Consider the following 27,551-nt stretch of genomic DNA (forward strand, 5'->3'; position numbering starts at 1 on the left):
ATTCTTTTTGTTTACCGGAGTACCCCTTTAAAAGGAAAAAAGGGTTGGTAAAAATTGCTGCTGTATACCATACTATAGAATCTTACATTATCTTGCCTTATAGAAAAAAAATGGATTGAAACGAAGACGTGTTTTTTTATGTTCACAAAAATGTGGTTGATCAGGTTTTTTGTACGTTAAAAGGGTACACTGGCAAAAAACTTTCTTTTAAATCCACTGGTTTCAGAAAGTTATATAGATTTGTAATTTACTCCTATTTAAAAATCTCAAGTGGTGTTTTGTTTTCAGTCTGACACAGTGCTCTCTGCTGACATCTCTGTCCGATACAGGAACTGTCAAGAGCAGGAGAGGTTTTCTATTTGCTTCTGCTCTGGGTAGTTGTGGCAGCAGAGAGAACTGTGTCAGACTGAAAAGAAAACAACATTTCCTGCAGGACATACAGCAGCTGATAAGTATGGGAAGACATGAGATTTTTAAATAGGAGTAAATTACAAATCTATATAACTTTCCAAAATCAGTTGATTTGAAAGAAAAAAAATAAAGGTACTGAAAAGGAAACCGTGAAATGAATAGAAAAGGTCAGTGTGAACCCAGCCTTACCGTTCTGGACACAGCACATGATGAAAAGTAAGAGATATCTAATAGCTGTACTACACGTTACATAGAACAGCAGATGCGGATCCTATTGATAGCATTCAAAATTAAAAGGTGTATTCTGTAGCCACTGATACAGGAGATGGCGCTAGAGTTATTGATCCCGTTGGCTATACAACAAGACAACAACAAGCCGCGGTATCAGTGTCTGCTCGGTGCTCCAGGGATTTTCTCTTGAAGTATTTGGAAGTGTTACACGTTATCTGTATTTCTAATAGATAAAAACAACAGTAGCCAGAGCTGAAGCTGGCACTAGATCTGGTCAAGGTCACATAAGTCAGTAATGTGAAAACAATAGCAGTAGTATTCATACCTGGGTGATAGAAACAAACCCTGTGCCAGGCAGCAAACAGGTGCCAAGGCTAATATATAACAGATAACATGATGGCCCTGAGTCACTTGGCATTTGCTTTGTAATAAATGGATTGTCCTTCCATTTACTTTCTCTAAAGTGGGATTTAATGGGTTGGTGAATGTCTACGTCATTCTCTATCACTTCCAGTTCAATTATTCTTACATTTAGACTTGGCATCTGAGAACAAAAAGAATCCGCAGTGAACTATTGATTTCTTGCTGATACCATGTTAAGGTGTCCGTGTCCTGCCTGGGAGGTTACACGTGACCTCTCCAACGTCTATTACGTTAGTGACTATTACTATATGATCAGATTATGCATATGCAGGATTACCAAATATCAGCCATGTCCTCATAAAACAGAAACGACCGACATAGAATACAATAAAGTCCCTTTATTGCTGTTGTTATTGTACTTATACTGACTTATTGTACTTGTATAACATAGGAATTCTTTCCAATCAGACAATACTCCACGTGGTTTTAATACCTTTATAATGTGTAATGCAAAATGTTCCAGAAAAGCATTTATAAAAATAGTTTTAGTACAGGTTTCAGTTGTAATAAATTATTTGAAGTTTAATATTACTATACAGTATGCAGTCTAAAGGTCCCCTGCCTGCATGTTGTGGCAATACGCTGCAGCCTTTGCAGTATGTTTAATATTACTTGGAAGCTAGTTATGACTTTTTGTATTATGGCAATGGCAATAACTTTTCTCCAGGACTTGTGTGACATGTGGTGCTATTAGCCAGATGACTCCTATGCACCAGTCCACTTCTAACTCTTCTATGTGCCCTAGACCACACATAGATATTTCCTAGACAAGCACTTACAGGAAAGCTACTTCCAATATGTGGGAACAAGCTCTTTCCTTCTGAAGGAGAACCACTTCACATATTTTTCTCCCCCAGGGAGCATTGCATGGCCTATAAAGCTCCCTGCATCACCCTGCTCAAATAGACACCCCATCAGTCTATTATCCACAGCTCTCCTAACCCTTTCCCAGATTTACTATACATTGGTATGATGTTCTCCATCGTTCATTTTCAGTACTTCAAATGTTTGCTTTGGACAATCCTATTCTGTCCCAGTGATCAGCTGTATTATGTGACAACTTAGCAGCCAGTGTTCTGTGCAGCACCCCCACAGGGGAAATTAAGTATTACACAGTAGTCCCCATAAAATTAACCACATGTCTACAAGGCATACAGACATATCGGGTCCACCATGGAGAATGATGTTCCTTGTACCAAGTCTCCATTCTCAGAATTTCCCAGAGGGCCTAAACCAGACTTTAATATCTGTGCAAATGAACCATGAAAAAAACTAAAATCATAGATTTAGTAAACTGGCCATAGGTATCGAGAAAATGATAGGTATTGCATGTAGAGCACTGTATTACATAGAATTATATATGACTGAAGTGAACTTTAATTCACATTACGCACTATAACCAATTACAGATTGTATACCATGTCCATTATGCCCACCATAAAAGTCCTTTATATAGCCAAACACACTTCTCAGAGTAAAGGTCACGGTTCTTAGAGATGTCAGCCCCTGGTTATTTCTTATTGCATTGCTACTGTGGCATTCTGAGTAACAAAGTGTTCCACAATGATTTAGTATCTTGAATGCCGCTGTTTGTCCATGTTTTATAAATACCCCTTCCCATGCTATATATCCCTTTACTGAAGTATATTCTTCTGCTGTATTCACAGTGCAAGTGCGTCTCCTTCCGCCTCTTTACATACTGTAGAACATCACCGATTTGTCTCCATCTGGAAAAGAAATATTAAGATTCAAGGTCAAATAATAAACCCAAAACACAGTTCTTTGAATTGCTTGTAGAGTCAATAGAATTTAATTATTGTAGCACTCACAACCAATGCATTATGAATGGGACAATATTTGGCATAGGGAACCACTGTTCTGATATCTAAATCCGTGTTCACACTGCATGCATCACATGTAAATAAAACCCATTGTTTTTAATTGGAAACTTAAATGCTCCTCACACTCTGAATTGCGATTTTTTTAACATACATTTTAAACACAAGATGTCATTTACTCTGAGAATATTGTTAAGGAAAGCACTAGACTGTATAAGGGAGAATGGCTTGTAGTCCTCACACCATGGTTACTGATGGTGGTGATAATGTTCCCCTGGGAAAATCCCTGTGTAGTGTCAGACTGGGTCCCCGGGGGATCCTCCGGTGGGCCCCTGGCCTGGAACCTTCACCTGCAGAGTCTGTCACACACTGAGCAGCAGCACTGTATCACTGACTAATGGCCCCCTGGTCCCTTCAGTCAAGGATAAAGGGCTGCCACTTATATTTACAAGGCACCCTGTCCTCAAACAGTTTGGGTCAGATTGATTCTGCTGCTCCCCCAGGACCTGCGCCTTACATCCAGGCTGGGCGGCACTGTCATAGGCTCTCGCTGTGCCAAACATTGTGGCCAGAGGCAGCATTATGCCCTTGAGCCACAAGAGGCCTCTCTATGCCCCTGCACACGAGTGACATTACTCATGCGCACACCGAGAGGGAGTGAAGATGATATGACCGTGGACTACTGCAGCCAGCCAGATTAGTATAGTTCTCTTCCTTTTTTTTTTTTTTTTTTTTTTTTAAATTCCAGAGGGGGGATGCTTTAAGAGGTGTGGGGAACTACCTACAAAGAGGTGCCAAGTACAAGGGGGGGGGGGATGCCTACAACATGGAAAATACTATCTTTTGGGGGACTATTCACTGGGTGGGCTAGTAGGGGGATTGATTGCCTACTATATGGGGATGCTACCTGGGGGGGGGGGGGGTAGCAGTGGGATTTGCAGGGGATGCCTACTACCTGGGGAGATACTGCCTATTGGGGGGTAGGGTAATTTCCAGGGGGATTACCTGCAGGCTGATTCCTAAGATGGGGATGCTATCTATTGGGGGGGGGGGGGGGCTAGGGGCTGAAATCCAAAAGGAATACCTACAAACTATATTAACTACTATAGGGATGCACAGAAGGACACATAACCACTATATGGATGCACAAAGGGGTGCATAACTGCTATATACGCATGCACAGAGGGGAGCATAACTTTGATATGGTTTCACAGATGGGCGCATAACTGCTATATAGATGCACACAGGGGAGCATAACTATGATATGGATACACAGAGGAGCGCATAACTACTATATGGATGCACAGAAGAATGCATAACTACTGTATGGATGCAGTGAGGATACCTAACTACTAAAAGGGGGCACATAGGGTGCCTATACTGTATGAGAAAGTAGCCTAAAATGTTTGTTTGGCAGACTGTGGAGGCACGTAGTGGTTGGGAGAAGCCTTCATAATGGCCAGGCCATATGGAGAAGAAAAGAAAAAGTGAGCGACTCCAATCAGAGAAGACGTCAGCTGTGAGTCACTGGGTGTAACTGCACTGTAATCCATCTTATCTTAGGCTGCCATATGGTAGTCTTAAAAATCTACTTCAGATCTGGAGCAGATATAAATCATAATAAATGATCACACCTTCTCCTAGCCTTGTCACATCCCCCTTTCCACCCATCGTCTGCGTAAAATCTGTGGCTTTGTGTGGCGTAAATCAGGCGTTCCCTTGATAAATAAATAAGTATTATATGTGTTGTATAAGTTAGTTCGTCTACATCACAATTCAAGCCTAGGGCACTGAAGCTTGAATCCTAAAAAGTAAATTTATACATATATGTAAAATCACTGCATGCAAAAACAAGACCTCCCCAGATAGGATATCCAAGGTGAAAAAAAAAAAAGATTTATAGGATATTTCTTTGCACTAGTGCAGAATGCATTTCTAGAAATCTGCATGCCAAAATGTTTTCATATTATTGCTTGTCTAAGGGTACAAACCCACTTGACATATTTGCTGCGTGAATCAGTCTTAAAAATAAGCAGGCAAAACGCAGGTTGGCTTTATACGATTGTTCTGCGTTAAAATACGCAATTGCGTATTTTTGAAGCGTGAAGCTTGTTGTTAGCAAAGCATAAGTTGTTAAAATACGCAATTGCGTATTTTTGAAGCATGAAGCTACATGCGTTTTTCGCACAGGTTGTTAACAACTGATGCTTTGCTAACAACAAGCTTCACGCTTCAAAAATACGCAATTGCGTATTTTAACGCAGAACAATCGTATAAAGCCAACCTGCGTTTTACCTGCTTATTTTTAAGACTGATTCACGCAGCAAATACGTCAAGTGGGTTTGTACCCTAAGGGTGGTATTACACGAAGCGATTTTTTTCAATTAACGATTAATGATAAACGATCTCCAACGATCGCAATAGCGGTTGCCTAATAATCGTTCGTTTTACTACACGGAAAGATTATCGGTTGAATTGGAGCAACAAAGTTCAAGAACACTCCCCTTTCAATTTGCGAATGAACAGGGAACGGCTAACGACATCTTATTCAAACGAACGATGTGCGAACGATGTGTAAAAGACAAACGATAAAAATAGATCCAAAACCTATTAAACGACCAACGACCAATCGTTCGTCGTTTAATCGTTGTCTACTATTACACTTAAAGATAATCGTTCAAATACGACCGATTGAACGATTATTCGAACGATAATCGCTTCATGTAATACCACCCTAAGTGTGTTAAAGAGTGTGATCTCTTACCTCTATTTTGGTGTATATCCATGTCAGGAACTCAGAAACGCGGCTATATACTCCAGGCTTATTAGGTTGTCCACAGCCAGTGCCCCAGCTCGTCACTCCAGCCAAGTACCAGCGATCATTCTGAAAACAAACCAGTGGTCCTCCACTGTCCCCCTGAAAATAATTTACAGGCCATATATAAGCATATACACTGCACGATAGATAAATAGATAGATAGATAGATAGATAGATAGATAGATAGGAGAGATAGATACAGTTCTAAAAACGTTCTTTTAGTTGAGAAGACTCTGACCAGACTACGCACATTCAGCAGGCAACAGGTGCAGCCCAGACATGTGATTGATCGGGTCTTGTGAACGCTCAGCAACCTAGCACAGATCATCAAGATCAGCGCTTATTATTGGCAGCTCATTGGTCCAAATGTTCAATGAAAGGGGCTACATGTGGTATTCTATTTGCTATACACACCTGGCAAGAATCTCTTCCTCCCCTGAGGTCCCCAGCACACATCATTCTGGCACTAATGGCATTATTGTAAACATTGGCACTGTTACACACTGACGTGCTGATAATGGAGACTTCTGCGTTCATCAGCACATTGGATGTTTGCTCTGCAAAAAAAGAAAAAAAATACAAGATCAAGACGTGCAACATATTATAATTGTCATAAGCATTCATTCTCATACGCGAGTGTAAAGTTAGGAGAAAAAATAAGTATTTATGTAGTGGTAGAAATGTAAAAATGAATAAATCCCAATGTCATACCCTCAGTAAGCCCCATGCTTGGCATAATGGTCTCCAACACCACTCAAGTAGGTTGTGCCACTTATATAAAGATCACTTGGTAATATGTGGCCGTACATTTACCAAAATCTTCCCACACTAGCACCAATAGCTAGAATTAAAGCGACTCTGTACCCACAATCTGACCCCCCGAAAACCGCTTGTACCTTCGTATAGCTGCTTTTAATCCAAGATCTGTCCTGGGGTCTGTTTGGCAGGTGATGCAGTTATTGTCCTAAAAAAATACTTTTAAACTTGCAGCCCCGTGCCAAACGGGAGTATCTGTGCCCTAACTTTGCACCAATCCTCCGTCCCTCCTGCCCACCCTCATCATTAGGAATGCTCCAGGCAGATTGTCTCCTATTCCCCACCTGTATCAGCACGGCACATGGGCTGGATCGTTAAGGACCTGTGCAATGTTCAGCATGGAGAAAATGTTTCAGTGGCATTCCTAATGATGAAGAGGGTGGGGAGGAGGGATGGTGGGGCAGTGCAAAGTTAGGGCACAGATACTCCTGTTTGGCACGGGCTTCAAGTTTAAAAGTATTTTTTAGGACAATAACTGCATCACCTGCCGAACGGACCCCAGGACAGATCTTGGATTAAAAGCAGCTATCCGAAGGTGCAAGTGGTTTGGGGGGGGGGTCAGATTGTGGGTACAGAGCCGCTTTAATGACAACTTTTTCATGATACAAAGAGCACATGATACTTATTGGGTGAAGCAGCAGGGACCCAGCATTGTTGGAGCAGCAGCTGCAGGGGATTAGGACAAGTGAGTATGTTTTCTTTACCCCCCCCCCCATTTCCTTTTAAATAACTGGCTTGCAGGAATAGACCTTTGTTATAGAGGCCATGTATACATGTATGTTGTCACTCATACCCTTACAAATTTACAGTATTAACAAAGCGAAGCACATCGTAACGATTGGACATTGTCTTGTCAGACTACTGGCTATGAACTCTGTGCCACTCCATGCACAAGCTGGATCTAGTCCTGGGAAACGTCTCCAAGTTTCCTAGGACTGGATCCAGGTGTTCCAGACACCGGGAGTGGCACAGAGTTCAAAGCCAGCAGCCTGACAAGCCAATGTCCAATCGTAACGAATCGCTTAATTAGTACTGTAAATTTGCTTATCTCTACCCTTGACCCACATCGCAGACCATTTATACACAGGAGAAGGTGATGATCACTTAATCTGCTGTTCACTACCCTATCTGATCTTACTTACTTGAAGCTGCTACAGTTTTACCAAAGCCGCTGATCCAGCATTGGGTGCCAGGGTTAAAAGTCTGCTGGGTCATTGGAAGGCAGGCAGGCTGAATACTATCTAAAGGACAAAAAAAAAAAAAAATACATTTAAAATTTAAATAAAAAAGGCAGCATATCATGTACAACAAGAATGCCTGGTATTATACAAGCAAACATAAAACTACTAATAACATAAGGAAACATATCTAAAAGGGTTCATAGTATGTAAAAAGAGTGTCCATTGTTCTTCTTATTGTAGCCACTAGGTGGCTCTATGGCAGTGTCATTTGGATACACATTAGCCTGCTGTTCCCCTACATGGCAGGAGTTAGCTGGTATGCGGCATCAAGTGTACATGTAATGACCCTGAATAGAAGCTATTTATATCAGTTGAATTGTAAAGAAATTTCATAAAAGCATAAAAGTATATTTGCATGCTGTGTTTATTTTGCATATTCTTATGGTTTTGCATAACTCCACATAAGTGATTTTTGTACTTGGTGTGATTTGTGTTGGAACCTGCTGCTTTCTTACAATCCTCATTTTTACTCATCATTACAAAAAAAGTTCCTACTGAATTAATAATATTCATTTGTATAGCACCAACAGATTAATTTATGTACTATACTTTTACCAAATTCCCTGCTTGTCTGCTATATGCCTGCAATATGTAACATATACAGTGTACAGTATGTACAGTATAAAAAAGGGTATGTGATTGGCCTCTATACACATTACACAGTCAAATCTGTTGGTTTACGGTGATTAGCTGGCCTTCTAACATGTGTTAGGAACTCCCAATGCTCCTCTGACACATGATGTCAGTGAAAAGCACAATCCCCTTGTTTTTATTGGAGATAAGCCTCTGCCAGAGATGGCTGGCTGCAGCCTACTCCCCCTCCTCATTGAAAAAACATGCACACTTAGCCAAACTGAGCATGTGTGTGTATAGGGAAGACCGTAGAACTAAATATTTAGTCAATGGTTATTGAATGTGTATGGTAACCGTAACACCTGGCTGTTGAAATACTGTGTGCATTAATGTAGATATAGGGGTCATATTTGCAACTGTGTCCAAGAAACCACTGAACCAAAAGTGACAGGGTACAGTCTTAGTGCAATAGGGTCTGTGACAGAATAATGTCTGTTTTTGGCGAAAATTTTTGGATGGACATAATTTTGAGGCTAAAATACAGCCATATTGTGATAATTACCATATTTTAATCTCAAAATAAATAGAGTTGGATTCTATAGTACAGAAAGTCTGTGGATCCTGTCTCCTGGAGCTAGACAGGGAGAGATGCAAGCCAGGGAGTGAAGCGCTCGGCTATGTGCTTCTCTCAGCTGTATACAATCCATAGATGGTTTTATAAAGAAACAGAAGAAAAAAAAAACAGAGCACAATTGTTTATTTCTTACTTGAGAAAGTAAACGGGTTACTTAGTTTCATCAGTGCCACGTCAAAGTCATCAGTGTCTTCATTATAATTCTCATGTCTAATAATAGCAGAGACACCTGACATGCTATTAGCCTGAGCCAGATTGACCATGCCGGCCACTATCCTCCAGTAGGTAATGGGTACTGGGCTGTCGGAGACACAGACATCAGGATCATTTAAAAATGACAAAGAACAGCAAACTGCCTGTACATAGCCTGCAAATGCAATGTTACATGGAGGAATAATCTTCATACTCATCTTCCATTATCAGTAAAGCTGAACATAACTGGATTACTCATGCAACAGTTCTAATCAAATATTCTCCCAATAACATGCATGGTTGATGGAAAACCATATTAATCTCTATGAAAGAGGGCAAGATGAACTACTGCCAGATGTCTCAGATATTTGTTGTGGTTGATGACATGGTGTGCGGTGGAACCTCATTCACTTTACATCATCACTAGGATCCATCAACAGCAGTCTTGTAAATGTGGGGCTTAAAGGGAGTGCCTACAATAGTAAGTAATCGCATATTACTAATGCAGTGTGCCAGAACCCATGTGCCACCTCTAGTTCTGTGTGTATATGTAGGTCAGCACTGAAGGTACATGTTATTGGGTATTCTTTGAATAGTAAAGGTAGTACTGAATTTTGGTCAGTAGATGTGACCCTGCATCTTCTTCTATTGTAAAGCACAGCTGAAGAGAACTGTACAAAGGGGTTAAAGGTGTACATGCCTAGGCACTGCTTCTTATGTCTGCCACCAGCGGAGAGTTGGCTTGCTGTCCAATCGCTGCAGAGATCATCTCACAAAAGTTACTTATCGTGTTCAGCCAGTCTCACTGTCTTCCCATGCTCTCTCCACCAATAGCTAACCTCCAGAAAGCCTATAAGTAGAGGTGGAGTGGGCTTCAGTCTATTAGTACCAGTCTAGTGAGAGAAAGTATAAGTGGTTCCTGCTGAGTGTCTTCCTGGGGTCTGGCCACTGGGCAGAGCCCACCTTCTGGGTGGCATAAGTCTATGCTGATCTTCTGTTTCGGTATTCCTGTATGCTAGACATGTAGGGCTAGTACACCTCAGGTTCAACGACTGTTGACGGGAGAATCCAAAACCAATCCATGTTGAGAGGCTATTCTATTCACTTCCTCAAGCCAGTCAAGATGGTGGATTAGGAAAGAGCAACTACGTCAACCTACCCCACTGCAACTTGCCAGGACCTGATGGGGATTCGCAACAGCTGGTTCACCCTTCACTGGGGCCTGTACTACTCGATGCATCACTCTGTGCCCTCACCCATTATTAGACGGATCAGTCATGGCCATGGGTACAGGTTATTTCATCAAGTTTATCACAACCAACTCCTAAGTGGTCAGAGCCCCTCCAACTGAGCACAGTACTATTTGTATAGGTCCTCAAGCCATGTAACTAAACAAGTAACCACTCTATCCAGAGACTTTACTAAAACCCTAAACCCTATCTCCCAGTATTCCTGATGAAAGCAGTGCCCTAAGGGTTAATAGGACACAGACAAGCCAACTCCCTAACTACCACTTTTGCACCTTGCATACAAAGAGACTGTTGTATCTTTGTATCTGCTGCATTTTTAAGAAACTTCAGTAAACTATTCTTTCAAAAACAGGTCTCCAGTGATCATAGTGTATGAGCATAAGACTTTCTTGCTTTTCTTCAGTTACCATTAACAATTAGAATGTAACATTGACCTTTAGTCAGCACATGGTGGGAGCTCAGTACACAGTTATATAAAGTAGTTACAGTTTCCCTCGGTTAGATGAATGCCTAAACCACATCATTCACATTCTAAGAAGAAACCAGAAGAATTTTTACTTTCATTCTGAATGGTGTAGAAAATGTCATATAGCTCAGATACAAGATAAAGAAAACAAAGTATTTACTCTTGAACTTTTGTCTGGATTTTATTTTAAAGGGAGTTTTCTTTTAAAGGGGTTATCCAGCACTAGCACATTTTTAACATGTTGCTGCCATATAAGAAAACATAAATATGTTAAGCTTACCACTCTGCGCTCCTCGGGTGTCCTGTTGCTGTGTCGGCAGTGGCCCCTGCTGTACGTAGCCGCCATTACTTCCAAGACAAGCTCGTTTCTAGAGTGACAACGCACTCAGTCAATTATCAACCTCGAAGGGAAACAGATTACTGATCTCAGGGAGACCAGCCAAAGATAACACTGCCGGCTGCTAGCTAAAGTGCTCATTGCAGTGAAATCCTAGGTGCATTGCTCCCTGGGAGACATGAATATGCAAAAAAAAAAAAAGCCTGTGGAGCCTCATTTAAGAGTCTCGAAACAAAGGACTAGCCAGATATCCCTCCGGGAAGGACCCTGCCAAGGGTTGGCTTCTGTAAGGAAACACTTACAGGAGCCACCCATTGACTGGGTCCTTCCCGGAGGGATATCTGGCTAGTCCTGTGTTTCGAGACTCTTCAGTGAGGCTCCATGGGCTCTCTTTTTTTCACAATTACCAACCTCGGCACTGTCCGCCACAGTGATTGGCTGAGCTGGCTGTCACTCTTAAGATCGGCTTGTTTTGGAAGTAATGGCGACTACACACAGCAGGGGATAATGCAACAGGACACTGGGGGAGCACAGAGAGGTAAACATAACATGTTTGTTATGTTCTCTTATCTGGCAGCTACATATTAAAAATGTTCTATCTCTCTCTCTCTATAAATATTTTGGAAAAGTAAATCTGTATACTAATTTACATGGCTGCATGTAACTCAGTGTGCTTAAAGTGAATCTTTCAACCCTGACCTACTAACAAGATGGTGACACTGCTGGATAGATATCAATAAAATCATTCAGAATACACCTTTGTTGCCTGCGTCTGTGTTTTTTTTTTTTTTTATGAAAAAACACCTTCAAGCCATAAACAATGTCAAGGAGACGGGGCCTAGGGATCCCTGTGCCCTAGCACTGCCACTTCTCACTCTTCTGTATACAAAGTACACCTCACTGATTATACCAAGGGACAGACATACAGCACAATCAGGCTAAGTGGGACTAGAGCCCAGGTAATACTGGGCCCCGCCCTCTTGACACTATTCATAGCCCAAATAACGTAGTTTTTTCCTGAAAATAAAAACACACACAGCCAACAAAAATATGTGCTAAATGCTTTTATAGATTTCTATCCAGCGATGCAACCAGCTCAGTAGCTGGTCAGGGGAGATACATTCGCTTTAAAGGGGCACTGAGCTTTTAAATTTATTTTCACATATTCTAGTGAGGATCTGAGCAGTCAAGCCACGAGTGTTCGCAAGATTTTGTCCCAGCTCTGTGTCAAAGAACTAAAATAGTCTCACAATGCAAGTCTACGGGATCATTTCACTTACACAAATACAGAACAGGGACAGAAACATCCCTCATTCTAGCATTAGATTTGAACAGGGTTTGAACTTAGGATGTCAAAACTTTTTGGGAAACTCAAGAGCCATTTTACCATTTTACATAGATGTTTTTTTTTTATGTGCATATTAAAAACTAGCTGAACTATTTACCTGGAGAAACAATGACATGCGGTCACCACCCATAGGTTGTTGACAATTGTTCCTCCACATACGTGTTCATAACCACTTTCTGTGCGAACTTGCATACTGACTTGCCAAGGCCAGTCACCAGGGTTGGCCTCTGTACCACCGATAATCCTGCTCTCCTTCCGCCGCCCACAATCTGTCAAATAAATAATTCAATGCTAAAAGAACAAATGACATTAGCTTTCTAAGAATAAAGAATAAACAAACAGTAAGGGCCTTATTCCACAGGACGATTATCTTACGCATAATCGTTAACGATAAACGATCCAAATGACCGCCATTGCGAAAGACCTGAAATCGTTACTTATGATCGTTCTTACGGTCGTCTTGTTGTCGCTATTGCGTTTGTCACTACTGCGAACGATCGAACGACGTCAATGCGAACGAGCAACAATAAAAATAGGTCCAGGTCTTATTAAATGATCAATGATTTCTCGTTCGGTCGTTAATCGTTAACTGCTATTCAACCGAACAATTATCACTTAGATTTAAATGACTTAACGATAATCTGAACTATAATCTTCCCGTGGAATAGGGCCCTAAGTCTTCTGCTTTTTAACCCTCCTTATACAGAGGTTAGGGTAAGAATTCCTGATATCATTTTCATACTGTTAAGGATGTGATATATTGTATATTTAGTGTAGCCATTACAATATGGCGCTGACCCTCTAAACTAGTAGAAATATTTACATTCCTTACAGCTAACGTTAGTAAACACTAGTGCTACATAACTAACTCCTTTTGTACTCCTTTTTTTAGAGGATTTTTCTCTTCTTCCCTTCTTTTTTTTATGACGTCAGGAGCTCCTAAACAGTTAAAAAATTTGTGCTAGTGTACTGACACAGCCTGTGTACAGTCGGAATTCTACTCAAATATGGTACATAATTTACTTGGGGAGTATTATATAAGCAGTTCTGTGTTAGCAAAGACTTAAGAAGAGAAGGATTTAGTGGTAGTGATCTCTAACAGCCTTAGGGCTCATGCACACTGAGCAAAAGACGAGGAATTGAAGAGGAAAGATTTCTGCTTGAAATTTCTGCTCTGGCAGAATAGGAGCAGAATAGAACTGAATTTGAGCAGATTTCAAGCAGAATGCAAGTGGAATTCAAGCAGAATTTTAATCAGAATTAAAGCCCCATTGACTTCTATAGGATTCCTCTAGCAGAATCCGCCCAAAGAAGTGACATGTTACTTGGGCAGAAAGCAGATCTGCGGCAGAAAATTCTGCTTGGAAATTCTGCTGTGTGAACAACAGAGTGGAAATCCCATTGAACACAATGAGACATTGTTCTGTTCATTCTTTTACGGGAGGAATTTCAAGCAGAATTTAAAGGGGTAGTGCGGCGGTAAAGAATTATTCACAGAATAACACACATTACAAAGTTATACAACTTTGTAATGTATGTTATGTCTGTGAATGGCCCCCTTCCCCGTGTCCGCGTCATCAGCTGCTCAGTCACGATTGGCTGAGCACAGTTATGCTCAGCCAATCGCGGCTGAGCATCGGATGACGCTGCAGAGGGCGGCCGGCATTCGGGACAGTCGGAGCTGTTCGCCGGCCGGCCGAAGAAGACGTCATTGACTGAAGATCGGAGATGGGGGTCGGCACGTGACAGGTAATGTATAGCGCACCACACTTCCGGGTACACGGGTGGGGGTGGTGGGACACGGGGAAGGGGGCCATTCACAGACATAACATACATTACAAAGTTGTATAACTTTGTAATGTGTGTTATTCTGTGAATAATTCTTTACCGCCGCACTACCCCTTTAAAAGCGGATTCCTCTTCAATTCCTCGTCATTTGCTCAGTGTGCATGAGCCCTTAAAATGAGTCACCAGCATAGCCAGGCCGTAGGGAAAGCTAATGGTATGCTGGGCTGTATAATTAGAGATATAACCAGTAGGAAGAGGGAGATTGTGATCCTGCTATATAGAGCTCTAGCGACATGACATCGGGAATACTGTGTCCAGTTCTGGAGACCTCACCTAAAAAAGCTATTGATGAAATAGACCAGGTCTAAAGATGGGCTACAAAAATGGTGAAGAGTGCAAGGCATAAACCATATCAGGAAAGACTTAAGGAACTAAATCTTTATAATCTGGAGGAAAAAAGGAAAGGGGGGGGGGGGGCATGTTTTCTTTCAAATCAACTTGTGTCAGAAAGTTGTATAGATTTGTAATTTACTTCTATTTAGAGTTTATTTTCCTATCTAACACAGTGCTCCCTGTTGCCACCTCTGTCCATGACAGGAACTATCCAGAGCAGTAGAGGTTTTGCAGAAAATTTACTACTGCTCTGAACAGTGGGAGGTGGCAGCAGAGAGCACTGTGTCAGACTGGAAAGAATACACCACTTCCTGCAGGACATACAACAGCTGACAAGTACTGGAAAACTTGAGATTTTTAAATAGAAGTAAATTACAAATGTATAGAACATTCTGACACTGAAGTACCCCTTCAAGCCTAGTTCCTGCAAGGACCTTCTACAAACACCCTGTGTACCTGTTTTGCCCTGCCCTGAGAGACACCTTTCTCCTGTGGCCCTAAGCAGCATCACTTCTACTTGCCTGAGAGGGTAACAGTTGTCAAAAACTTACCTGAGCATCTCACAGCCAGGTACTGGGAGTTCGGACAAGTTTGACTAAGATAATAAGGAGAGGATTAATAAGTACATGTCATCTGGATTAAAGAACAAATAAGAAGGTGAATAGTTCTGCAATATCACTGCTTCTCATACCTGTCCAGACCCCCTTGTATGGTGTTAGATGATCCAGAGGCAAAAAGTCCTATATTAGAAGGATTGTCATTTATGGATACAGACATTGTGGTTGGGCGTCTAAGAAGAGGCAAACAATATAATTACATACAATATACCAATATATGTAATATTAACATACATATATATATATATATATATATATATATATATATATTATTATTATTATTAAAGTAACAAATATTTATGCTGTCATGTCATAAAAGAGAATACATATAGATGGCAGTATAAAACCATGTTTATATATGGAAATCTCTTGTTTATAATATTCGTCATTGCCATATTGATGCGAATGGCTGCCTCTGTGCTACATCTTGTAGGACCAGAGCAGTGATCTTGTATAACAATTAATATGATGCCAGGCCAATGTGAGATTAAAAAAAAAGAAAACCGATTAAGCATTAATAGATATGGTATGGAAAATATGGTAATACTTACTCCCGAAATCCAAATCGTTGGCACACATATGAAGCAAAATTATCATTGACCCCTGTAGAACACACTGGTAACCATTCGTTCTCCTTTCTCCGGGACATCACTTGAAGCAATGAATTATCCCACCTAAAGCGCACTGTTAGATGTAAGAACACTGCTATTAGATGGTGCATGATGTGTTCACAGTAACCAGGACTATCTCTATATATACAGGGGTCTTAGCAGGGTGGTCTTCCTAATGGTCCAAATAATCACTGCTCTCTAAATCATACTCCCAACTAATCTATGTGATAAGTACAAGGAATTACAGGAAAAGGAGATCTGTCTCTTTTATCTACACTCCATATAGTATAAAACACTCTAGGTTCTCCGTCTGTGTAACGTGCATCTGAGGGGGCACATACCATGTTTCTGGGTTACTTATTCTATATTTTCTCTTAATGCACAGCACAGTGTATGATCATAATCCCAGATGTACTGTGGTAATTTATTTGAGTAGGGGGTATTTGGCTTAATATAGACAAGGTAGAAAAGATAGACAAGGACAACAGAGAGGCATGACTCTAGACCACAAGAAAAAAAAAAATTAGAAGCTTGCATTTTAGTAAAATTCTCTAGAGATGGTGCATGAGTCAGTATGACTCTCTCATTGATTCATTACAAAGCTTTTCTCCATTATGGGTGTGTTATATTGAACGCCAGGGCCTTTTCTAGCACTGTGCTGGATGGGCACAGGCACAGGGAGCTGACAGCTAGGGGGCGCCCTCCCACATCTCACTCAGTAGCAGTGGCAGACATATTGTCTGTGCAACAGCAGCTGGCATAGACTCCAGTGCGCCCCCACATGCAGCACCCGGCTCCTGGGAGGGTCCTTTTGTGTCCTAGGAGCTGGCTGCATTATCCTGTGTCCTGTGGCTGCATTATCCTGTGTCCTGTGGCTGCTTTCAAGAGGAGAGTGGAGGCAGCAGGGACGTTCCGTGGTGGCCCTGCTAATAACTCTGCACACAGAGTTCCGTGTAAACAGTCGTTCACCGATTTAACCAACCACGATATATCGTACCGTGTAAACGCTGATTGTTATGAAAAAAAAACGTTACTCCGACATTGTTAATCGTACGATCGGGCGAATTATCGTTCCGTGTAAACCCAGCATAAGTCCTGCTCTCTTATCTTACTACAGCTCATCTGGGCAAGTGGGGGGGGGTCACTAAAAAGACAGCAGTGTCAGGGTCCGATGTAAGTGGGGAGTGGGGAGTGTGGGGGGAGGGGGATGGGCAGCTTCTCTAGTTTCTCCTCATCAGTCACTTATATTCATTGCTGAAAGTTTAACCCTTGCACTGCCTTCCCATGAATTAGTTACCTGGGCAGGCAATGTAAGGGTTACACCTGTCTCTTTGCTGTAATAAATAAGTGTCTGATAAGGAGAAACTGAGGGAACTAGAGAAGTAATAGATATTCAGGGTACATGGCTCTTATTAGTATAGTAAGAGAAGATATTCCCAGTACAGGACCTATATTAATATAGTGCCCCTTCTACATGGCCCATATGCAGTCATATGCAGCCGGGCTGCTGTATTGGTGGTGCAGCCATTTACATACATTATTATCGGCCACACATCACCTGTATATACAGAGCAATGTGCAACCCATAATAATTTTATATGGCAGCCGAAAAAATCCAGTCAGCAAACAAGTGAGCATTTGCTCACCTGTCAGCTGATATTGCCATAGGGGAATGAGCGTTCTAAGGGCTTATTCCCACATCCTGTGAATTACGGGCCCTACAGACAAGGAAACCCTCTGATGGACCGTACCCCTGCCCGGCATTATGTATCAACATCATGCCGGGAGCGGGGAAACTGTTTGAATGACACAGCCGCACGGCTCTGTGTCATGCTCCATTACAGGGCTTCCTTGTCCGTATCGTTAGCAATTTATGGGACGTGGGCATAAGCCCTTAGGAATACTCATTTATGATAATGACACTTCTCTTATGGTGAGTTTATACAGAGAGATTTATCTGACAGATTTTTTTAAGCCAAAGCCAGGAACAGACCATAAACAGAGAACAGGTCATAAAGGAAAGACATCCATTCCTGGCTTTGGCTTCAATAATCTGTCAGATAAATCTCTCTGTGTAAACACACCATAAGTAAATTCAGCGGGACCTGCACCTGCTCCTGTAGATTTCTGCCATGATTTACACCTGTTTGCAGGTAAAGCATCATAAATCAATGCACTTGGGACCCTCCAACTGCAACAGCTGCAAACACTACAACTCCCAGCATTTACTGACAGTCCACAGACACCTCAAGGTGTTGTCCCCTCACAAGCTACAACTCCCAGCATACCCTGAGAGCTTCGTAAGTGCAGGGCATTCTGAGAGTTGTAGTTGGTATTATACAGAACAGTCCAGGATTGGAGAATGGAAGCAGGTGAGCAGGTATCCTCCCACTGGTTCCTTCTGTAAGTGTCCCCCAGCATCAGCCTTCTCAGGAGTACAGGAAACATGTTCCAGATAGGGGCGCTGTGCAGCTCTGCAGTCTAGGTCCCCCCCCTGGATCTATTCATTGTCTCCCCCTGGATCAATTCATTGTTTACAACCACTTGACTAATTCTGGGATGGTGCATAAATCTTATGAAGATATAGCGATACGAAACATATCTCACAGACCACAAAGTGATGCATGTTGTCCAAAATCTTTCATGCTGTTTATTTCTTGACAATTCATGGTATTCCATAACAGAGATCAGTAAAGAAAATGCCAGCCAGTAAATGCCATACCGAGTAAGATCTGGCTTTTTCATTACTGATCTTTGTTATGGAATACCATGAATTGTCAAGAAATAAACAGCACGGAGAACATGCATCACTTTGTGGTCAGTGAGGTACAGTATTTTTCCCAATACAGTCTGTTTCTGCACCATCCCAGAGTTATTCAGATGTCTGTATATTGAAGTGTGGCGTGCTCCAGAGGAGTTGGTGCTCCTGTGTGTCTAAAGTTTGTGCAGTGTGGGACTATTGATATAATTTCGATATTGTGTACAAACATCTCTTAAAGCGAATGTACCATGAGTACATTTCTTTTTTGTTTTTCACATGAATAGACCGATGCCAGTGCTGCGGTACTGTTTTTTAAACCACCGCCCGGTTCCCACACATAGTGCCAGTCTATTAGCGACCACCGGCTAGGCATAAAGCACTGGATGCGTGCCTACCGGCCCCCAGTGTGTCGATCTGCCCTCCTCTTTGTGATACAGAGGGGAGGGGGTTTCGTCACACTGGGGGCCGACAGGCAGGCCCATCTCCAGTACTTCTTACGCAGCCGGTGCTTGGTAATAGATCAGCGCTGTGTGCGCGGGAACTGTGCGGCAGTTAAAAAAAACCACGGCACCAGCATCCCTGCTCCAGTCTTTTCATGTAAAAAACAAAAAGAGCATTGTAACGGTAGTACATTCACTTTAAGGTACTTCTACATATACAAATCTTTGGCCGTCTACAGTCGCAAGTAAGCATTTCTAACAATGTCCATTGTCAATAATAGGCCCATGTAAAAGGGGCTTCAGCCTCATAATTTTGTATGGCACAAGATAAGAAAAGTAACATTACCGCATCCAGACTCGTCTCCTCCTTCAGAACATTCAGCCACTCCATTGCACAGAGTCTTGTTGGGAAAACACTTCTCTCTAGGCTGGCTGTATGTATAAGAAGAATTCCCGAACGCATTAAGTTTATCTGGAAGAAGAGGAAATTGTTCAATGTGACAAATAACCATTTATACACGGAGCTAAAGAACTGGGTTTAGGAAACATTGCAACTAACAATATAGAACCGAAGGCTTCTGCCCTATCGCAAAAAAAAACAGTACATCTGGTGTGAAGACTGATGCTACACAGCAATGCCATAGGCAGAATATGTCAGGCCCCATTCACACGTCCGTGTCAGTTTTTACTGTCAGGAAATCCTGATCAGGAGACCTCAAATGTCATCAGGAAAGTATCAGGATTTCCTGACAGTAATCCGTTTTTACCATCAGGAAACCATCAGGAAAAACCTTCAGGATTTCCTGATGAGATAATATGGTCTAGTATGCCAACATAAATCACAGGTACCCGTGTACCTGGATGGCCACAGGCTGCAGAACTACAACTCCCATCATGGCCTGTCAGCAAGGCATGATGGGAGTTGTACGTCTGCAACCTGGATGGCCACAGACTGCAGAACTACAACTCCCATCATGGCCTGCCAGCAAGGCATGATGGGTGTTGTACGTCTGCAACCTGGATGGCCACAGGCTGCAGAACTACAACTCCCATCATGGCCTGTCAGCAAGGCATGATGGGAGTTGTACGTCTGCAACCTGGATGGCCACAGACTGCAGAACTACAACTCCCATCATGGCCTGTCAGTAAGGCATGATGGGAGTTGTACGTCTGCAACTTGGATGGCCACAGACTGCAGAACTACAACTCCCATCATGGCCTGCCAGAAGAGCCATGATGGGAGTTGTACTTCTGCAACCTGGATGGCCACAGGCTGCAGAAGTACAAGTCCCATCATGACATGTCAGCAAGATATGGTGGGAGTTGTAGTTCTGCAACCTGGATGGCCACAGGCTGCAGAACTACAACTCCCATCATGGCCTGCCAGCAGAGCCATGATGGGAGTTGTACTTCTGCAACCTGGATGGCCACAGGCTGCAGAAGTACAACTCCCATCATGACCTGATCCCCTGGGGGATCTGCACCGCACTCTGGCCGGCCAGCCCTGTAGTGCCGGGCAGAGTGTGCGGTGCGTTGCGGTGCGGGGGGGATGGGGGTGTGCGGGTGATTGGACGGCGGACGGGGCTGGCTCTCTACCAGTCCGGAATCGCAGGCACTTTCCTGATATACATCAGGAAAATGCCCGTGATTCCGGCGCTCCCATAGACTTCTATGGGGGCGTCCGTGCCGGATTTCCGGATGAAAATAGGACAGGATCTAAAAAATCCGGTCCTATTTTCCGGAACGGACACCCTTCCGGAAAAATCCGGAAGGGTGTCCATGTCTAATGTTAGCCTATGAGTCCGGAAATCCGGACAGATTTTCCGGACGTGTGAAGGGGGCCTCACCAATTTTTAGCTTGAAGTAATAACGCATATATTGGGCTGTACAGATGAAACCAGTATTCTACCATTCAGAATAGTGTTACTGGATACATAGCAAAAGTCTACAATAGATTTGGTGTAGCTGTCATACAGTACCCAGAGGAGTAAGGATTGCAGAGAAAAACTGGTAAAGGCAAACCTTAAAGTGTCACTGTCGCAGAAATCAATAATACAGGCGATTTTAGGAAACTTTGTAATTGGGATTATTAGCCAAATATTCCATTATCTGCATTCAAAAAGCCTTGTCCCAGCCCCCCCCCCCCCCTCTTATCCGCTGCTCATTATCAGGAAATCTCAACTCTTTTACATCAGACATGCTCTCGTCTGGTCTATGGAAGGGGGAGGAGGGAGATTAGTCAGCAGCAGAGAGCAGAGAACAAAGGATTACACAGCAGGAACTGTGTGAAAGCGGTAATTAGAGGTCAGAGAGGTCAGTGCTGACTGTCAGAGGAGATAGCCGGTGATGTTGCTGTAAATTAACTCTTTGTTGTCCTGTTTTGGTGCCTCATCTCCCTCCACCCCTCCCCTCTCCATAAGAGAACAATGTAGACAGGGGGGAAAGCTTCAAACTTCTTTTTCATGATAAAAATGCATTTTTCGGCTAATAAACCCAATTACAAAGTTTCTTAAAATCGCCTGTACTATTGATTTCTTCAAAAAATTTAAACGACAGTGACACTTTAAAAGTGATGAGTATGCACATACACTAGGGGCAGGGGACAGGGCTAGTGAGTGGTTCAAGAGTAGTACCATAATGTATGTACAATGTAATATAACTAAAAATAATAATTTATAACTTTTTTGATTGTTAACTTGTTACATGACGTAGGCCAGTCATATTATACATTAGCACACAGCTTATTATAGCATATTATACATCTTACCCTATAATAATTGTTTGACAAGGCAAAAAGCCACATCATAGTAGACAATCTTATTACCTAAGCTTTCATATGACATACCGTGCTCCATCCTCTCCTTCTGTAATAACAGTAACAATGGAGGGGAGGACAGGTCATGGCACGCTGCTGCAGCAGGTCATGGAGTAAGACTGTTTTCATGACATAATATTATAAGGTGTTTTCTATACATATAGTAAGGGCTTGTTGTAGCACGTAGCTGTTGGTAGTCACATGGTTGGGAATCGCTGGTTTTAATGAACAGAGGGACTAGTAAGAAAAATTAAAAGAAAAGCATCGGCAAGTTACAATAATCTAACCAACTGATGCATCCCTATTGTGCTCGTGGTGCTGAGAATGAAGGTAAGTTTAACTTCATCCTCGGTCTAGTTTCCATGCTATTAGGAGTTTAATCCTACTGCTAATTTGGTGTTTTGGTGCACCCATCCCTAGTGCACCAATCTGCCCCAGCCAGCTAACTCCTAGTAATATATCAGCAGAACGGGCTGGCCTGCCAGGGGTGGATCATTGGATTGGGGAGGTAGCCCCGCCTCCAGGGCACCAAAATGCCTAATTAGCATAAGGGTTTAACTCCTAATGGCATGGAAATGGCATCAAGGGTGAAGGTAAGAAAATTACCTTCATCCTCAGCACACCGTGCGCAATAGGTAGATTTTTCTGAACTGCTAATCATACAGTAGAAAAAGGATAATCTATATCATTGCAAGTGTTTATAAAAAATAAAGAAGCTATACTTATCTCTCTGTGTCCAGTGTCCTCCTAGGGGTCTCCAGTGTCCCACTAAGACAATCCCCTCTCCACTTCCAAGAGAGACTTGTTTTGGGTTGACAGCCCACTCAAACACTGGCTGCGGCGGGAGACCCGTAGGAAGACAAAAGAGGAGCATGGAGAGGTAAGTATAGCTTCTTTATTGTTTTATAGTATTGTGAGAAGGTACAAGGGGTCATAGTAGATGACCGATACGTGTCACCGAGGTGCCTGGCCGAGGTCACCGAGGTGAGCTGGTAGCTTTGGTCGGTAACCCTAGGTTACTGACACTTTTTGTTGAATAGTATGGCTGTTGCACAGCTGATCCGGGCCGGCCTTTCACTGGAGCAGTCTTAGAGCTGGGTGGGATGACTGCTCCCACGTATTCCAGGCCGGGTTTTCTGTGGCTGGATAGAATCCAAGTAGCTCAGCAGAGCTGAGGGTGTGGTCCCAACTCTGGAGTTTGTGGGACTTGCAGTGCTGGAGTGTGTCAGCTGGGAAGCTGGTGGGTGTCTGGAAGCTGTGCCATCTCACCTTTCCACACCCTAGCGGGTGAACCCGAAACTGAAAAGGACTTGTGAGTTTGTGACATCCACTTGGACTTTATATTCTGTTTTGCTGAAGTCAAGCCATTAGTGTTTTAGTTTGCTGTCCCTTCTATGCTGAAAATAAAAGGACTGCTGTTTGGCTAAACTGCATATTAAGAAAGACTTTTATATTGCCATTTGAACTCATCCCCACAGTATTCAACTGTTAACTGCATTCTGATCTGGCACAGTTATATTCCAGCTGTAATGCAGCGCTAGCCAGGGCCGCTTTAACCAGAGGGCACATGATGCACGTGCACCGGGCCCACTGGTTAAAGGGGCCCCCCCGAGCAGGCCGGCCGTTGCTATGTGCGACCAATGCGGTCGCACAGGGCTCCGGCCACCAGCCTGTCAGGGGGGAGCGCCATGGATGGGTAATCTACTTACCCCTCCATGGCGCCCCCTGCAGGGCCCCCCCGTCTGCCACTGCCCCCGTCCGCTGCTGCTGCGGCGCTTCAGCGCTGCAGCAGCAGCGACACTGACAGAGAGAGAGCCATTGGCTCCCTCCCTGTCAGTCACTCTTGTGGCCGCACTTCCTGCGGTCACAAAAGGCTGCACTCTCCCTCTAGCGCCCGACGTCACTGGAGCGTCGGCGCGAGGGTAAGGGGAGTGCAGCCTCTTGTGACCGCAGGAAGTGCGGCCACAAGAGGGAAGAGAAGAGGAACGCGTGGACCCAGGTGAGTAACAGTGTTTTTTTTTTTCAATGTTATATAGCAGCTATATACTATTGGGGAGCACAGGGGGCTATATACTATTGGGGAGCACAGGGGGCTATATACTATGGGGGAGCACAGGGGGGCTATATACTATGGGGGAGCACAGGGGGGCTATATACTATGGGGGAGCACAGGGGGGCTATATACTATGGGGGAGAACGGGGGCTATATACTATTGGGGAGCACAGGGGTCTATATACTATGGGGGAGAGCACAGGGGGCTATATATTATGGAGAGCACAGGGGGGCTATTTACTATTGGGGAGAGCACAGGGGGCTATATACTATTGGGGGAGAGCACAGGGGGGCTATATACTATTGAGGGGGAGCACAGGGGGGCTATATACTATTGAGGGGGAGCACAGGGGGGCTATATACTATTGGGGGAGAGCACAGGGGGGCTATATACTATTGGGGGAGAGCACAGGGGGGCTATATACTATTGGGGGAGAGCACAGGGGGGCTATATACTATTGGGGGAGAGCACAGGGGGCTATATACTATTGTGGGAGAGCACAGGGGGGCTATATACTATTGTGGGAGAGCACAGGGGGGCTATATACTATTGTGGGAGAGCACAGGGGGCTATATACTATTGTGGGAGAGCACAGGGGGGCTATATACTATTGTGGGAGAGCACAGGGGGGCTATATACTATTGTGGGAGAGCACAGGGGGGCTATATACTATTGGGGGAGAGCACAGGGGGGCTATATACTATTGGGGGAGAGCACAGGGGGGCTATATACTACTGGGGAGAGTGCACAGGGGGGCTATATACTAAAGGGGGAGCGCACAGGAGGGCTGTATATAACTGGAGGAGCACATGAGGGTCTATATACTACAGGGACACTGTATGGAGGCACAGAGGGGTGTAACTACTGTATAGGGGTACAAGGGACCTAACTACTGTATGTGTTGGAGCCTAAAATATTTGTCTGGCAGATTCTGGAGAGAAGATTCACAGCCAGGAGAAGACTTCAAGGTAGCCCAGGCTGGATGGAGAGAAAAAGAAAAGGTGACAGACTCTGATCGGAGAAGACGCCCCCGGTGAGTCACTGCATGTAACTTCACTCTGTTATAGGCTTGTACTGATAGGGGTCATGGTGTGGCGGTATTATGTAATGGTATCATTGGTGATAGCTTTCTGTTTTGTTTAGTGCAGTTTTTATGTAATATGTAATCACTGTATGGTGGAAATAGTGTTATAAGGTAACTACTGTATGTATTGGGGCTCTTGATACAGTGTGGGGGCAAATTCAGTACATTATACAATGTGCAGAAAGGTAAGGGGGGGCCCACTCTTGAGGGCTGTGCACTGGGCCCACCAATGTATTAAAACGGCCCTGGCGCTAGCAATACTAAATATCCCCTGATGTGAAGTCTAATGCATGTTGTCAGTGGAATAGAAATTGCGCTTTGGAAAGCTGTCTGTGTCATTAGCGCTGCAGCCTTGCTGTGCCCCCTCTGCCAACCCATGAGGCAAGCCAGGGATACGGCAAGAATCTGTGCCTTCTCCCTGGCATACGCCAGAGCGCATTGTAAGGTCAGTGTGAACAAAGCCATCACGTAGAATAATCAACAACCATCTGAAATTATTATTGGTATTCATGCGAGGTCTCCATAGCAGTGTAACACCAGCCTCACAATCTCCTGGCAGTGTGGATCCCTAAAGGACATTATAATGTACCATGATTCCTATTAGGATCCAGTAACCTAGCGCTCATCTCAGTGGTAGCCACGGGGGTGAATTGCTTGTCAGCAGCCATCTACTTAGACATACAGGGGGAGATTTATCAAACATGGTGTAAAGTGAAACTGGCTCAGTTGCCCCTAGTAACCAATCAGATTCCACCTTTCATTTTCCAAAGAGTCTGTGAGGAATGAAAGATGGAATCTGACTGGTTGCTAGGGGCGACTGAGCCAGTTTCACTTTACTCCATGTTTGATAAATCTCCCCCACAATGTACATAAGCCTGTGATGCTCAATCCAAATGTCAGAACTACACTGGAGATGTCTATACATAAAGCCATGCTGCCAGATTAGTATGCTAAGTAGCAGCAAATCCAGCTATCTCAGCGCCTGACCTCAGGAACACTCCAGTATCAGCGCTCACTTCATAGAAACTATTTGCAAATTAATTTATTCCACTATATAAAGTGACAGGACAGACTAACAGGATAGACAGGACACACTCACTTACTATGTTACCATCTATGTGCCAATAGGGTGTAGATGTCATGTTCACTTTTTAGGTGCTGCTATTATTTTCACTTAGGAAATCCCTGGGTGTACTTAGATCTACATATTTCCAGCTGCTTAAAGTGGTAAATGCAAGCAAGGGTGTATGGTATTGCTCCTTCTGACAATGTATGGAGTCAATGAGTGGATGCTAAGGGTTTATCAAAAAACGTCATTTGCAGACATTTGCTGATTAGAATAGATAAAGCTCATTGATACCAAAACTATTATATGTAAAACCATGTATGTGGATTCACCATGTAATTCTTGGTAGTGTAGTAAGTACCATGGCACAATTGCTGAATACATCCTAACATAACTGATTACTGGATGTAGGAAGTGTAAATTAATTATTTAATTATCAACCCATGTATTTAATGTATATCCCTGACTATCACCTCTTTTAAGCGAACCTGTCATCATTCATTCTGCACTAACCACTGGGGCAGGGTCAGGGCCAGGGCCATCACCAATTCCTCCCCTCTCCCACCCTCGCCATAATTGGTAGATCCTGTCCTATGCACAGACAGAAAGAGATCTGTCAATCAAGGTTAATGGGGAAGGGAGAAACTGCTGGGGACCCCTCTAGTAGCTTGAGGTTCAGGTAGCATGAAAGTGATGACAGATTTTCTTTAACTGAACATGGGTGAGTAAGTAGATTACATGGCATTACCAGGTAACAATCAAAACTGAGACCCAACTCCATGAAAGCCCATAAAGTCCCATACAAATTGGCAATAATGGATTTTCATATATTTGTATGTAGCATGTAATCATTAGGTACATTAGTGTGTTAAAGGGGTACGCCAACATCATGGAAAAATGCTACAAAAGTATAAAACCTTGCCTACCTGCCTGGCCCAGTTTTTAAACCACCCTTACATCTACTTGGTGTGTAGTCCTCTCCCTTACCATGTCAAAAATCACTGCCTCCTGGTTGGGCAGTGCCCCTATTCCCAGAATATTGCGATACCCCTTTAAGTAGTTAATGGTTAGGTAGAAGGGGCAGACATGAGCCTTGCAATGGACAGGACTTGAACATAGTGAACAGGATAAAAGGTAAGACGGGCTGCTGTACTCACATGCGGTGATGAGACCAATTCCTATGAGTGCAATGATTATTACAATGACGCCAAAGATAGTGGATCCGCGGTTTGAAAAGAAGGAAAATGGATACTTGTTTGAAGCTGAAATTACATAAAGTTAGATTTATTATTTAATACAGCAACAGCATTTCTGTAAGGATATGTACACAACAGCATGAAAACA

General features: G+C 43.2%; 1 protein-coding gene across 1 annotated transcript in view; it reads right to left on the reverse strand.

The window, feature by feature from the left end:
* Window positions 1-1,486: 1,486 nt before the first annotated feature.
* TMPRSS13 (transmembrane serine protease 13) overlaps window positions 1,487-27,551 on the reverse strand; it is a 51,744-nt gene continuing 25,679 nt past the window's right edge. Inside the window, exons 3-13 of the mRNA XM_069947061.1 lie at window positions 27,365-27,469; window positions 19,535-19,660; window positions 15,928-16,060; window positions 15,451-15,549; window positions 15,311-15,354; window positions 12,676-12,847; window positions 9,119-9,285; window positions 7,680-7,778; window positions 6,136-6,278; window positions 5,668-5,820; window positions 1,487-2,792 (exon numbers count right to left, since the gene is read on the reverse strand). Coding sequence (XP_069803162.1) covers window positions 2,775-2,792; window positions 5,668-5,820; window positions 6,136-6,278; window positions 7,680-7,778; window positions 9,119-9,285; window positions 12,676-12,847; window positions 15,311-15,354; window positions 15,451-15,549; window positions 15,928-16,060; window positions 19,535-19,660; window positions 27,365-27,469 — 1,259 coding nt within the window. The 3' untranslated portion in view covers window positions 1,487-2,774. The remainder of the gene's footprint in view (window positions 2,793-5,667; window positions 5,821-6,135; window positions 6,279-7,679; window positions 7,779-9,118; window positions 9,286-12,675; window positions 12,848-15,310; window positions 15,355-15,450; window positions 15,550-15,927; window positions 16,061-19,534; window positions 19,661-27,364; window positions 27,470-27,551) is intronic.

The sequence above is a fragment of the Dendropsophus ebraccatus genome, chromosome 12 (assembly GCF_027789765.1).
Source record: "Dendropsophus ebraccatus isolate aDenEbr1 chromosome 12, aDenEbr1.pat, whole genome shotgun sequence".
In the NCBI taxonomy this organism is placed as follows: domain Eukaryota; kingdom Metazoa; phylum Chordata; class Amphibia; order Anura; family Hylidae; genus Dendropsophus; species Dendropsophus ebraccatus.